We start from the raw sequence: 12,110 nt of genomic DNA on the forward strand, positions 1-12,110 counted from the left end.
ATAACAGCAACACTAGATAAGTTCATTTTGGCACGGGGTCCATTTTGTTATCATTTCCGACCATAAGCACTTGAAACGTCCTCTAAACTCCGATAATGTTAAATGTTGGGCCTTTGGATAATATCCAGATCCGGTTTTTTCGCTTGTGACTGAAATGGCAATTTATTGTTAACGATTTTTTATGCTCACTCTGATTTTTTTCCCGTAGATATGTGGCAGCCTCAATCAACAAGGTGACGACAGGTCCTCTTGTGTGTTGTTCTTACAGGCGGGGTTCATTTGATTTTTATGGTCCATTATTATTAAGGAATGCCCTGCCCAGACCAGTTTGCGCCGGTCACGTGACCTACATGGCACAACACACCCAAAAGAGTACACCCTGTGCCAAGTCGCATTTTTTTCTCGGACTTCTAAACTTATGAGAGTAGCTTACGAGCGGCACCTGAACACAGCATGTGTTGAGTGAACAAAGGTTGCGCAATTTCGCTGATCTGCTTACAGACGCCGGAGATGAGCGCCGCCACTGGCAATATTCCCCCCCAGATTCTAGAAATTACTAATCGGAGCGCCTGTCATTAGGCGACTTTATCATCCATGAGCGGCCCTGCCAGGACAAGACAACAGGTCGATTGGTTTCAGTCGCTTTGGGGTGAGATGTGCATGTTCTGACGCCATCTGCTGTGCACTCTGGCATACACATCCAGTCTGCCATGACTACCACTATTACTATTTTTGTTTATATCATTATTGACGTTGACAGCCCCTTCCCTTCCAAAATAAGGCTTACAAACGAGGTCGCAAATGTGATCTTATATAAAAAAAAAAAAAAAAAAGCCTACAGTGGAAACTTTCCATTAATCAAACACGTCACAACTCAAAAAACTAACTAAAAATGGTCGAAACAGGAGATCCTCAAATTAAAAAGAATGAAAATCTGTCAATTGTGAGCTAAGGATTTTATCTAAAGATACAGGCCTACTTCATGTTATTGTAGTTTTGAGCTGAAATCACGCGCAAATGTACAGTCTATGGATCGCATCGATCTGAAATGGAAAGAGAAGGTCGTTCTTGCCTTTAATACTGTCTGGTGTTAATGCCAAAGTGAGCGGCCCAGTGAGAATGATGGATGTCTATTAATTATATAGGACATTATGGGCGGTCAATATCCAATTAGACTCATTGAGACGGGTCTAAGCAAAAAGGGATCGCAGCTATAGATAATATTAAAGGATAATCGTGAATCACCTCCTATAACTTGAATGGAACATCTGTCTTTCGTCACATTTTGAACTTTTACTTTTAGTCATGAATCTCGTTTTACCCGTTTTACTTATTCTTGACTGCGATGTGCTTTATGGACACTGTGATGAAACGGTTTTTACATCCTACAATGATCATCAGTGTTATTATTATTATTATTATTATTATTATTAGAAAAATGGAAAAAAAATAACTGACTAAATAGGTGAAAGGTAGAGTGCCATTCTCAACATGATTGACCGAGCAGCATTGGGTTAATAAAACTCAGAGGAAGGGTAGGGCTCCTCCCTCTTCATGTCTAGACAAGCATAACCACAGTTATATCTCAACACTGTGACACAACCCACGATAGTATCCCACTGTGCTATAATAGTCACCGTGGAAACATCACACTGTATGGGCATACATTTAGCTGTAACCTCTCCGAGCTTGAAAATCTATAGTTAGGATGGTCAAACGTGGCTTAGTTTAACCCAATTTCCTCTTTATTCTGTTGGGACGTGGTTTGGATCACTCTGTCAAAGCCTGAAAACCTCTGAGGGCATTTGGGCATTCAGGAAGTGCCCAACAAACAACGAGGATTAGTTTAATTTTATTCTATTTCAGTCATTAGAGGATGCCACTAGGACAGAATGCATAATCTCCAGTTTGGATTGCGATCCCTGCGTTCTCTCATCCATTAAAGAGAGCAAATTTCTTTCTACAAGTCGGTTTTTTAGACAAAACATTTATCAGTTGAGGGGTCCAAGGTCTAAAATGTCTCTGCTCATTGGTTTTAGACATCAGGTGAGGGAGTGGAGAAACCTTTATTTGAACTGCCCCGCAGAGGAAATGTTGAAAACGCCACCTTGTAGTACCAGCAGCTGACCGCAAGATGGCACTCGCGTATAACAAAACGTGATCTGTGAGGGCGCATGGTCCTTTTTAATGTGACCTTTCCAGCTTTGAGTGCCAAAAAAAGCATTTTCTGTGTTTCATGATTTGTCACATTGTTTGTTCACAGAGTATCAGGTCAGACAGAGGATCATGATTAACCTGTCAGTTACGCTCGCATGTTGGGTTCACACTTGTCCCGTTTACTGCTTGCCTCTAGGTCATGAAAAGTATATGGCACTTCTGGAGGAGTCTTTTGGAAAGTAACGTCCCCATCCCTTTCAAGTAATTGTTGATGTTTTCTTGCACTGCAGCAAGATAAATAAGGCTAAAAGCTTCAATTAGCCCTTAAAAGGCCTATGAGCAAGCTAAAGTATATTAGGGCGTGGAGAATGATTCATAACAGCCTGCATTAACTTTGTCAGTTATAATCCATCACAAGGTAATAGTCTTAAATAAATCTCATAGTAATTGAGATGAATCCCTCATTTCAATGACAAGTCTGGTTTTTAAGACCCAATTACCACTTTGAGTTCCCTGGCCCAGCGGATGCTTAGGGTTTGGGGTTTGAAATGAAAGAGGGGGCAGCGGCTGGCCATTTCAGCAGGAAGGAAAGGATGGAGAGATGGAAGCGGTCCAAACAGGGATGGATATCTCCTGGGCTGTACTGCATCAGAGGGCAGGCAGATTTATGACAAACGCACACAATCTTAATTTGTGCTCGGCCCGATAATGCATTTCAAGGCCAGAATAGTTCTGCTCAGTGTTTCGTAACTGGATGTTTCTTTAATTATATGTCAGAGGCCATAAAACTCAGGAGAAGATTTTCCCACAAAGCACTGTTTTATATCTTGGTCATTACTGTAAATTACAAGCAACAAGAAAATAGACTTATGGGAGGGAAATGCAAAAGAAAGTGGGTTTATTCATATCCATACACTTTTTCACCCTGTTGGTACACTGATCATTTGTAAGCCTTATCGACGTGACACATTTGTTGCTCCTTGAGAGCAAACTTTAGGGCACTGACTAGGGAATAGATTGTTCACTTTAGCAAGCATGTGTGAAAACATGAGGCCTTCATTCATCACACAAAGAAACCTGTACAAATACTGAATAAATGAATCATACAAGAGTAGCTGTAAACATTTACATATTCACAAATCCATAATCATATAATCAATAGCACTTTCTCGCTCTAGTCCAACAACATAAGCCATTTGCCTTGACATATCCACAGATGTAACCATCCGATAGCATATGCGCATTTATGGTATGGGTATCAGACATGACGGTTATTACTAGTAATAAGAATATTTTAAGAAATCACAAAAACGTAAGGAGAGTTCTGATGACCTCTACCTGAAAGTACATGGTGGGTATACACAACAGCATCTCCACCCCCACAGCCCTTGGCACACCACAAGGTGGCTTTAGAGTCCGACAGTCTCAGTTTCCATCTGTCCTTATATTGCCTTTTTCTAAGACTACGCCACTTTATCTTTGGTGAAAAAACACTGTTGTTGCTATTCATGTTAGATCACAGAAAAGAGAGACTGTTGCTGTGGAAACTTGTGGTGGCTCTTGTTTTTGCTTTAGCACAAGACAAATCCTGCAAGGTTTCAGCTATCACTGCTCTTTGTAAGTGTTTTGTCAGTTGATAAACATTTAAATTTACTTAAAAGCCACATGAATTTAAAAAAAACAAATTCCCACCCTTGTTATCTTTGTACCCCCTCTTCAGTCTGTGGGTGATCATTCCCTCACTGACGGCATTGTACACACACAGTGAATCAGGCAGCTCAGTGCATCATTGCTTTACTCCCCTCTCTCTCTGTCTGTCTGTCTTTGCCGGTCTCTCACCCAGCCCCGCTGTGGCATTCAGTCCGTGGATGCAGGGATAGAGAAGCTTGTCCCCTCCTCAACTGAGCTCAAACCCGGCAGAGGACTCGATGGCGTACAGGAGCTTGTTCCTCATCAGGTGCTGGTCGCAGAACTCAGGCAGCTTGAGCAGGTTCATGCAGGTGCTGGCAGTCGGCAGCCGTTCCAGGTCGCTGCCCCCGTTGTGGATGCAGAAGGCCGGGTAAAGCTCCTGTGCACACAAAGCCGTAAACTTTTGAATACTCATTCTTCGAGCCTTGATAAGCACATAAAGAACTGGCTAGAGTGGCAGACGCAAAGTCAGAGAAATTTAAGCAGAGCCACCTTAACGCACACAGACAAAAAAAAACAAGATGTGAATCAACTCATGTCAGCAATGATCACAATGTCCCAGGCAATTCCAATTAAGCAATAAATGTCGTGTTCCATAAGGGGATAAATGTTAAAAGACAGACATTAAGCGTTAAGCTAATACTGCTGAAGTATAAATTTAGGAAATCAGCTCAGTGCTTGAAAGGTACTGAGTGAGGCACTGGCCCACAGTGTGACCCTTGGATGAGATGCTGAAGGAATGGTCATTTCATGTTGTCTATCTGGCATTTTTTAAATGGAGCCTCGTTGTGATGAGGCCACCTCATCTGCAGACTGTGACACTGACCATTTCCATCACAAGCCCGGCCTGGAAATCAGCTCCTCTTCCCTGATTTCATCCTGCTATTTAAAGTTAGTGAGTATGGTTCAGCCACCATGCTAGCCCGATTAAATGGCTCTTCGGGGGCTTTGCCGTAATGACCCCATTTTTCTGACAATTACCGTATTAAACTATCGTTGCTTATTGAGAAAGTGTCATTACCAGAGCTATCATTTTGGAAAAAAAAGGAGTTTCCATCATCTTTTTTAAATGGCTTCTCCTGACAGAGCTATTTCTCCTCTAATGAATCCTGGGCCGTTTCACGACAGCTAATTAAGGCTTAGCTGGCTCAAGCTGAGGACCAGGTCAGGGGGCCACTACCCCCACGAATTACCGCCCTTTCCAGAGTAGAGAAGAAACAGGGAGGGAGGGGGAGAGCATCCACACACTGGCCAAAGTCAAATTCATTAAATGAGGAGGATCTGCAACTCTCATACCCCTGGAGGAGGCACTGCGGAGGATTTTAAGGAGAGTTCTGTTCCCTCCCTCTACTGCGGCACAGCAATTAAGTTTTCTTAACTAATGACAGTGATATAAAGTAGTAAAACCAATCATATGACAATTACAGCTTCTGGTTATACTAAGTAAGGCACATAAAACTCCTAATGGCTCTGAGCAACACTTTCTGCCTTTTTTTTCCTGTCTCAAACTACTTAAGTGTCCCACAAATCAAGTCAGTGAGGAAGTGAAATGCCTTCCTATTAGGAAATAATTTTAGAAGTAGCAGGTTAGCAATAATGAATCAGCAGTGCTGAGATGGTGTTTAGAAGTAAGGCCATGCTTTCCCTCAACAGGAAATTACTCCTTTCTGCCATGTCAAATATAAGGCAAAAGTTCAAAAGTTCAACCTGCTACTGAGTTCTGAAATGGCAATATTTATCCAGCCATGGTTTCTAACCAAGCCCATGTATACAGAGCTGAAGAAGTTCTTCCACAGCAGAGGGTCATGAACTATAGAACAGCAGTGAAGGAGGTGATAAGGCTTCACCAGACTGCCGCAGTCTTATCGCTGCCTAATTTGAAAATCATCATTTGAGTGGCGTTATCAGTCTAGGTATTTTCATTACAAGCCCATTAAGGGAGAACACTCCCCGTTGTTGAGCTTTGTCTAATTCCTCAGTAAACTTACCAACAGTGGTGGCTACTGCTATTACATATTCTGCCAAGTAAACTTAGGGAAAAGAAAAGAAGGCAAAGAGAAAACACAGAAATGGCTGAAGGTGAGCTTCAGGTCAACCCTCACCTTAAAGCCTAGCAGTGGAGGCCTGGAGCAGCTGGTGACAAACTTGAGCAGCTTGCGCTTTTCTTCGTCTGTGAAGCCTTCCACCACCTCCCAGAAGATCTGGATGACGGGGTGAGTGGCTGAGTAGCCACCTAGAAGAGAGGGAAATCACATAATTTAACTAGCACTTTGACAAATTAACATTCCCTCACACTGAATCTGTTAAACTGTTACAATTACACTTTCACCTTACCCAGTTTACGCTGATGAATGTTTATATGAGTAAAATTCAGCATGCAAATTCAACCATTTGGCATAACTGGAAAATCAACTCTGTAACATAATGTTTATTTCTTGGGAGTGATGACAGAGGTTAAGTAATTAAGTGAACAACTTTGTTATGGTATCCAAACATTGCAGGAAATTGCCATTCCAGCACAAATATTTTTGACATCCGATCCTACCTGAGTAATTTGTGAACTTCTTCAGGTCATCAAGACAAATTGGCACATGAGCCCCAGATATCAGCACCTATGAAGATGTGGAAAAACACCCATTTTCAGTGAGTTTGTCATAGATATGTTCCAAGTTGACATGCAGCTTTGCTTGTTGTGCAGACTACCTGGATCTCCTGCTGGTCGAACATGCGCAGCCACTCAAGGTTGACCACGTTGGCTAGGCCCTGTCTGAAGGCCAGGCAGTGAGGCCTGATCTGTTTGTTCAGTCTGTAGTCAGCCACCAAATGGATGTAGGCTATCCGGTTGGCTGTGGTCACAGGAATGTCTTTCCCTCCTGGCTTTAGCTCGACCACCTGGATAAAAAGGCAAGAGTCGATATTTCCAATATTCCTAGACATTGTACGTTTCAAAAATCGGAATATCATCTCAGAATTTCAATTCAATTCAATTCAACTCTGAATTACAATAAAATAAAAACTCAAAATTATGACTGCACTCTGAGGTGAACCAAAGAATTCAAATGTCCACACATGGCCCTAATTCTCTTCTGTACTGTTCAATATGATGTAAGTTAAAAGTGATTGGGTAATACAACTCTAAATTAGGACAACTACAAGTGAAATTATCTCTGACAATAACAAATATCACCATCTGACATGGTGGTAGGTCTTTAAATACATGAAATGCACTGTAGCAAGACTGAATACAAAACTGATACATTTTGTCAAAATGTTCCATGCCTAAAAATGATCAACATTCGCTCTCCATGCTTTTCACTAATATGTTGACCTGCATAGAACCTGTGGATTTAGTGCCCATGTACTAGGCTGATGCATGTAATCCCGTCTCATATGGGATTACAACAATCTAAAAAGTGATACTTTTCTTTGGTAAAATTATTGGAATTATATCCCAATAATATGAAAGACTGAGTGTTGAGTGTTGTCAGCACCATTTTAGTAAAAAGAAGCTCCACTGCCAGAATAGCTAAAACTGAGACTAAAATATTTTATTATACTTGGTGTTAGCTTGAGCCTGCCTGGAATGCCAGATGACAAAGACACAATGCAAATGGTTTTATTATGCCGGGCAGATTTAATTCAATTATAGAAAGGCGCTTAAAATATTTTCCAACAGTACTCTGATTCATAGTCCAGTCAGGTAAAGCTTGTTGTGTGTGTGTGAATGTGTGTGTGTATTGTTAAGCAAGTTTCAGTGTCTGAATATAGCATATAACTTGAGCATCTGGTCCATTACAATTTGGCCCTGAGTTCTCTTGTTTCATTAGCTTTAGAGCATTTAGCACTGGATCAGATGTGCTCATCTCCATTCACAGAGTCTGGTGTATGAATCAATCATAGCATCTACCAGTTACAAAGGAGCACAATCCTTGTAGAATACCACTTACTTCAAGGTGCTCCACTGACAGGTAATCATTTTGGGGGTATTTTTATTTATTTTATTTTTTTTCAATGGATTGTGATTATGTGCTAATGTAAGAGAATTACTGTTGTTATCTTGCTTGCTTTGGCTATCTCCCGAGGGCAAATGCAGGGCAGACTGCTCCCGGGTGTGTGCCTAATCTTTCACAAATTGTTTTCCCTATCGTGTTTGCGATGCCCTATTTGCAGCCAGGAGGGCCACATTGTAACTCGACCATTTCAGGTCTTGTTTGAAGAAGAGCTAATAAGAGGTGTAAGGCCCTGAGCAAACAGGGGCTGTGAGTAGAGTGCAGGCCCAGGCCCAGGTGACTCAGTGTGGGGGTGGTGTCTCGTCTCCACAGCCTTGAGCTTTTGAGTGGACGTGCCTAAAAGCGGCTAGTTGCTTCTGTCAGGCGTGTTTTGAGATAATTTCTAGAGGCCAGGCAGGTGGAATGGTCAACAGAGCTGCTGTGTTCCCTGCACTGCAGCAGAGCTTAGGGCGACAGCAGCAACGTGCTTTATCTCTCTCACTGCTGAAAACTGGTACATCATAAGGGAAATGAATTATTAACGCCACAATGAGGAACCAAACAAGAGGAAGGAGACACGGCTGAAAGAGAGCTACTGACCAGGATAGAAAAAGACATAGAGATGGAAGAGAGGACATGTGAATCATTTATCTCGCTCCCACCCTGTCCCCCACCCTCAGTCACCTGGGCCTCTCCCAGGTCGTTGTTGACCACGGTGAAGTTGAGGCCAAGCTCCTCCACGTCATCCTCATAGCTCTTGAGGAAGAGAAGATTACGGTACATCTCTGGATCTAAGGAGGCCAGATGGTGGATGTCCACGTCAGCGCTGGTTCCCAAAAGTTTGGACAGGAAGAAACTAGCAAAGGGCAGCTCCACCAGCATGTTCTCATACAGCGCCTGTGGACAAAAAGGGAAATTAAATGGAGCAATGAAAGACAAACAAGGACAATTGTTCATTCTTCTAAATTCACCGACAAAATGTCAATCAATTAGTTATTCAGTATAAATGAAAATAAATGGCATGAACCTACAATGTAGACATCATTTATTGCTCGAGTTTCACTGATTAAGAAAATATCATGATTAGATAACTTAGATAACTAAATGGACTGCAGCCTGCATCAAGTAGCAAACATAATACTGCTAAGTACATATTCAAAGTTCTGATTACAACAGATATTACACAACATTAAAGTTGCACTACTACTCTTACATCAAAGAATCAAGTGATAACATAGTTAATATGGTCACATCAGAGTGAGTGAGAGCAAAACACAGAACACAAGGGCCAATCTATCTAAAACACACAGGCCTCTACTTCACCCGCCTCAAACTTTATAAATGCCAATTCTCACCTTGACCTTAAATGCCATTAAGAACCACGGCCGGGCAGGTGACTCATAAAACCTAAAGCTAATGTACTGGAATAGTCAGAAAAAGAGCCTGTTGGAGGCATTAAAATATACAGGTCTTTATAAATGATAGCGCTAAAAACCCTGACCACATCAGCTAAATGGATTATAAATCTAAAGGATTTCCATAATGCATGCATCTTAAACACACACGCGAGCATAAATCAGAGCTATTTTCTAAACACAGGTTAATTGCACAACTTCAAACACTGTCTATTTTTTATGCAAAATAATCCACTTAGCATTTCTCTGGTGGCCAGTCCTCATTTCAGACCATATGCACAGCGTGGCCCCTTGAAACCTATCAATAACACTTGTGCCGGGAAGAGGCAGCAATAAGTATATGGAAAAAACCTGTAGCCTTATTTTTTTTCAATGCCACTTACTTTATTTATGGGTGTTTATTGCCAGAAATTGTGCCAAAATGACTTGGGCTAGAAAGAATTAATTATTATGGCCTGGGCCTTTTAATATAAGTGAGTGCAGTGGCAACGCAATTAAAGCAGATCGCGGCACCATCAGGTAGAATAAATGCCAGCAACATTGCAGGTGCATTCTGTTAGCTGCCAAATAAATTCCTTAATTTACAACATTAAGAATCAATAAAATTATAATGCCTTTCAAACGCATCACTATCAATCAGAGGTGCCAACCTCACACACCTCTAAAGAGAATTATCAGTTGCTGGAAGTAAATGAGTAAAGACACTGGAGCAGTCAGGCAGATACAGAGGGAGGAGGGAACATCAAACTTTCATCACCCAAAGAGTTTAAGGAGTGGAAAGGCCACTGTTGATGAGGTTGGAGGTTTTGTGCTAATGAGGGATGGATGAGGCACAAAGCTGTCCGCTACTGGTCATCCCACATGGTGGGGAATGAGATTTTGACAGACAACATAAACTGTCATAAGAGAAAAAATGTACTTTAGTCTTAAAGCCTGGGGGATAGAACTACCAAAGGAAAGTAACATGTTCTCATGTTGCCCCCATTTGTGGCTTAAATCTTTCTGCCTGTCAGCTGGGTGGACAAGTGAGGAAGAAGGATGATGACCGGCCTCTATTCTGATTTTCAATCCCATTTCAGTGAGTACCCTAGACAAGCCACTCCTGCCTGTAATACATCACCCCCACAACAATGGCACGCCTCGGACATTAATTAACAATATTAATCTCCCGTGTCCCTCGAGTCGCAGTGTGCACTGCGCACATCGCAGCGCTGATGATGCAATCCCAATCTATATAAACGGTTGCCTTTTATCCAGGCTATAACGGCACTAAACAAATATCAATACACCTCTCAAATGGCCACTCAAACGTCCATATTTATGGAGAAAGAGGAACTTAAGGTAGGGTTAATTGAAAGTCAAATTCAAATTAATATCCCCCTGCCTAATTGCCTGAACCATTAGCTGTGGAGAGCAGAGTCGAGGAAGTGGGGGCGGAGAGCTTGTAGCCGCTGACTGGCCATTTCTCACTGTGTAGAGAATACAGAGAAGAAGAGGAGGAGGAGTTACGGTGCTCTGATAAGTGGACCAGACTATCTCGGGCTGAGCGAGAGAGACTTAGATGTTCCTGACTGTAAAACAGATCAAAATGCTATTACCACATGCTTTGAACGCTTATTTATGTCCTGTCTGTGTGGGCTCACTGATTTAGCACCAGCCAAATGCAATCACTACACAAACAAGAGGCAGGAATCATCGGCTAATGGAAGCCCTAATTGAGAGGCGACCGCTTGTCATGAGGTAATTCTTCTCCGGTTGAGATGACCCCCCACCAGGAAGGCATCTTGATAAACAATCACCACCACATGCATTAAGGATGATTTAGAAACATTAGGCTCTAATAAATAGTGCCATCAAGGAAGGAGGGGACAGAAAAACAATGCCATCAATAGATTACGCAAAGGGATAATTAACAAAACTAAGCCTTGTACAAGCTCCAGGTTCAAGTTCTTTGTCTTTGAAAACCTTACCTTGTCTTTTTCAAACAAATAAATGGATTGCAATTCCACTGAACATTGTCAGTTTCTTGAACAAACACCAAATTCCCCTTGCTTTTTGTAGATGAAAACCAATCTCTAAATGTACATATTTGCTGTTTGAGGGCAGCCTCGACACTGACTGTCATGCACTGGTGGCCATGTATAAAAACTGTGGGGGTATGGAGATTTTTTTCAAAAGGGCATAAAAATAGATAATAATGTAGGTGCAGCAGGGTGACCTCGTGGTTACGGAGACCATTCTTCAACTGAAGGACCAGGATTTAAGCCCCTGTGTGTTGGCAAGCACCTGCCCTGTTTAAATATCCCTGAGCAAGACGCAGTGTCTACCAGATTGGGAGTACTGCACAGGCTTAGGCCAATATACGATATATCCATTGTTGCATGCATGTCTTCTGTAATATCAAAATCCCCACACCCCCCTGGTCTGTTGACATCTGTTGAATCATAGCTCCACCAAAGCAGAATGAATATGCAAGACAACTGTTTAATACTGAGCCTAATTGCTTTTATGGCATTATTCTGCAAGGTGTTAGAAGTTTCAGTTTAACAATTTAATGCTGGGTGCAATCTTGAACTTGCAGTTGTAATAGGTTAATTAAATGTGATTAATTTATCAATTAATTTAAGAGCGTTTAGGTTAAGAATTAAGAAGAAAACAAAATGAAATGAAATACAGTAAATGAATTTTGATGATAACATATATTGTGATATTTCGACAAGACAGTATTGTAATATTAAATTTTGGATATCAGCAAAGCCAGGTATTGTGTTTGATGGCCCAGTGCTCTGATGTTCCTGAGAGGAGAAAATAAATAAAACCTCCCTAACAAGGATCAATAAAATATCATAAATAATAACTG

At 41.6% G+C, this 12,110-nt stretch overlaps 1 protein-coding gene across 2 annotated transcripts in view; it reads right to left on the reverse strand.

Moving 5' to 3' along the window:
- Positions 1-3,030: 3,030 nt before the first annotated feature.
- ube3c (ubiquitin protein ligase E3C) overlaps positions 3,031-12,110 on the reverse strand; it is a 31,533-nt gene continuing 22,453 nt past the window's right edge. For both annotated transcript variants that reach the window (XM_030079324.1, XM_030079323.1), the window contains exons 20-24: positions 8,520-8,732; positions 6,550-6,738; positions 6,392-6,458; positions 5,949-6,079; positions 3,031-4,225 (exon numbers count right to left, since the gene is read on the reverse strand). In XM_030079324.1, the coding sequence (XP_029935184.1) occupies positions 4,055-4,225; positions 5,949-6,079; positions 6,392-6,458; positions 6,550-6,738; positions 8,520-8,732 (771 nt within the window). In that variant the 3' untranslated portion in view covers positions 3,031-4,054. The remainder of the gene's footprint in view (positions 4,226-5,948; positions 6,080-6,391; positions 6,459-6,549; positions 6,739-8,519; positions 8,733-12,110) is intronic.

The sequence above is a fragment of the Myripristis murdjan genome, chromosome 20 (genome assembly GCF_902150065.1).
Source record: "Myripristis murdjan chromosome 20, fMyrMur1.1, whole genome shotgun sequence".
NCBI lineage: Eukaryota > Metazoa > Chordata > Actinopteri > Holocentriformes > Holocentridae > Myripristis > Myripristis murdjan.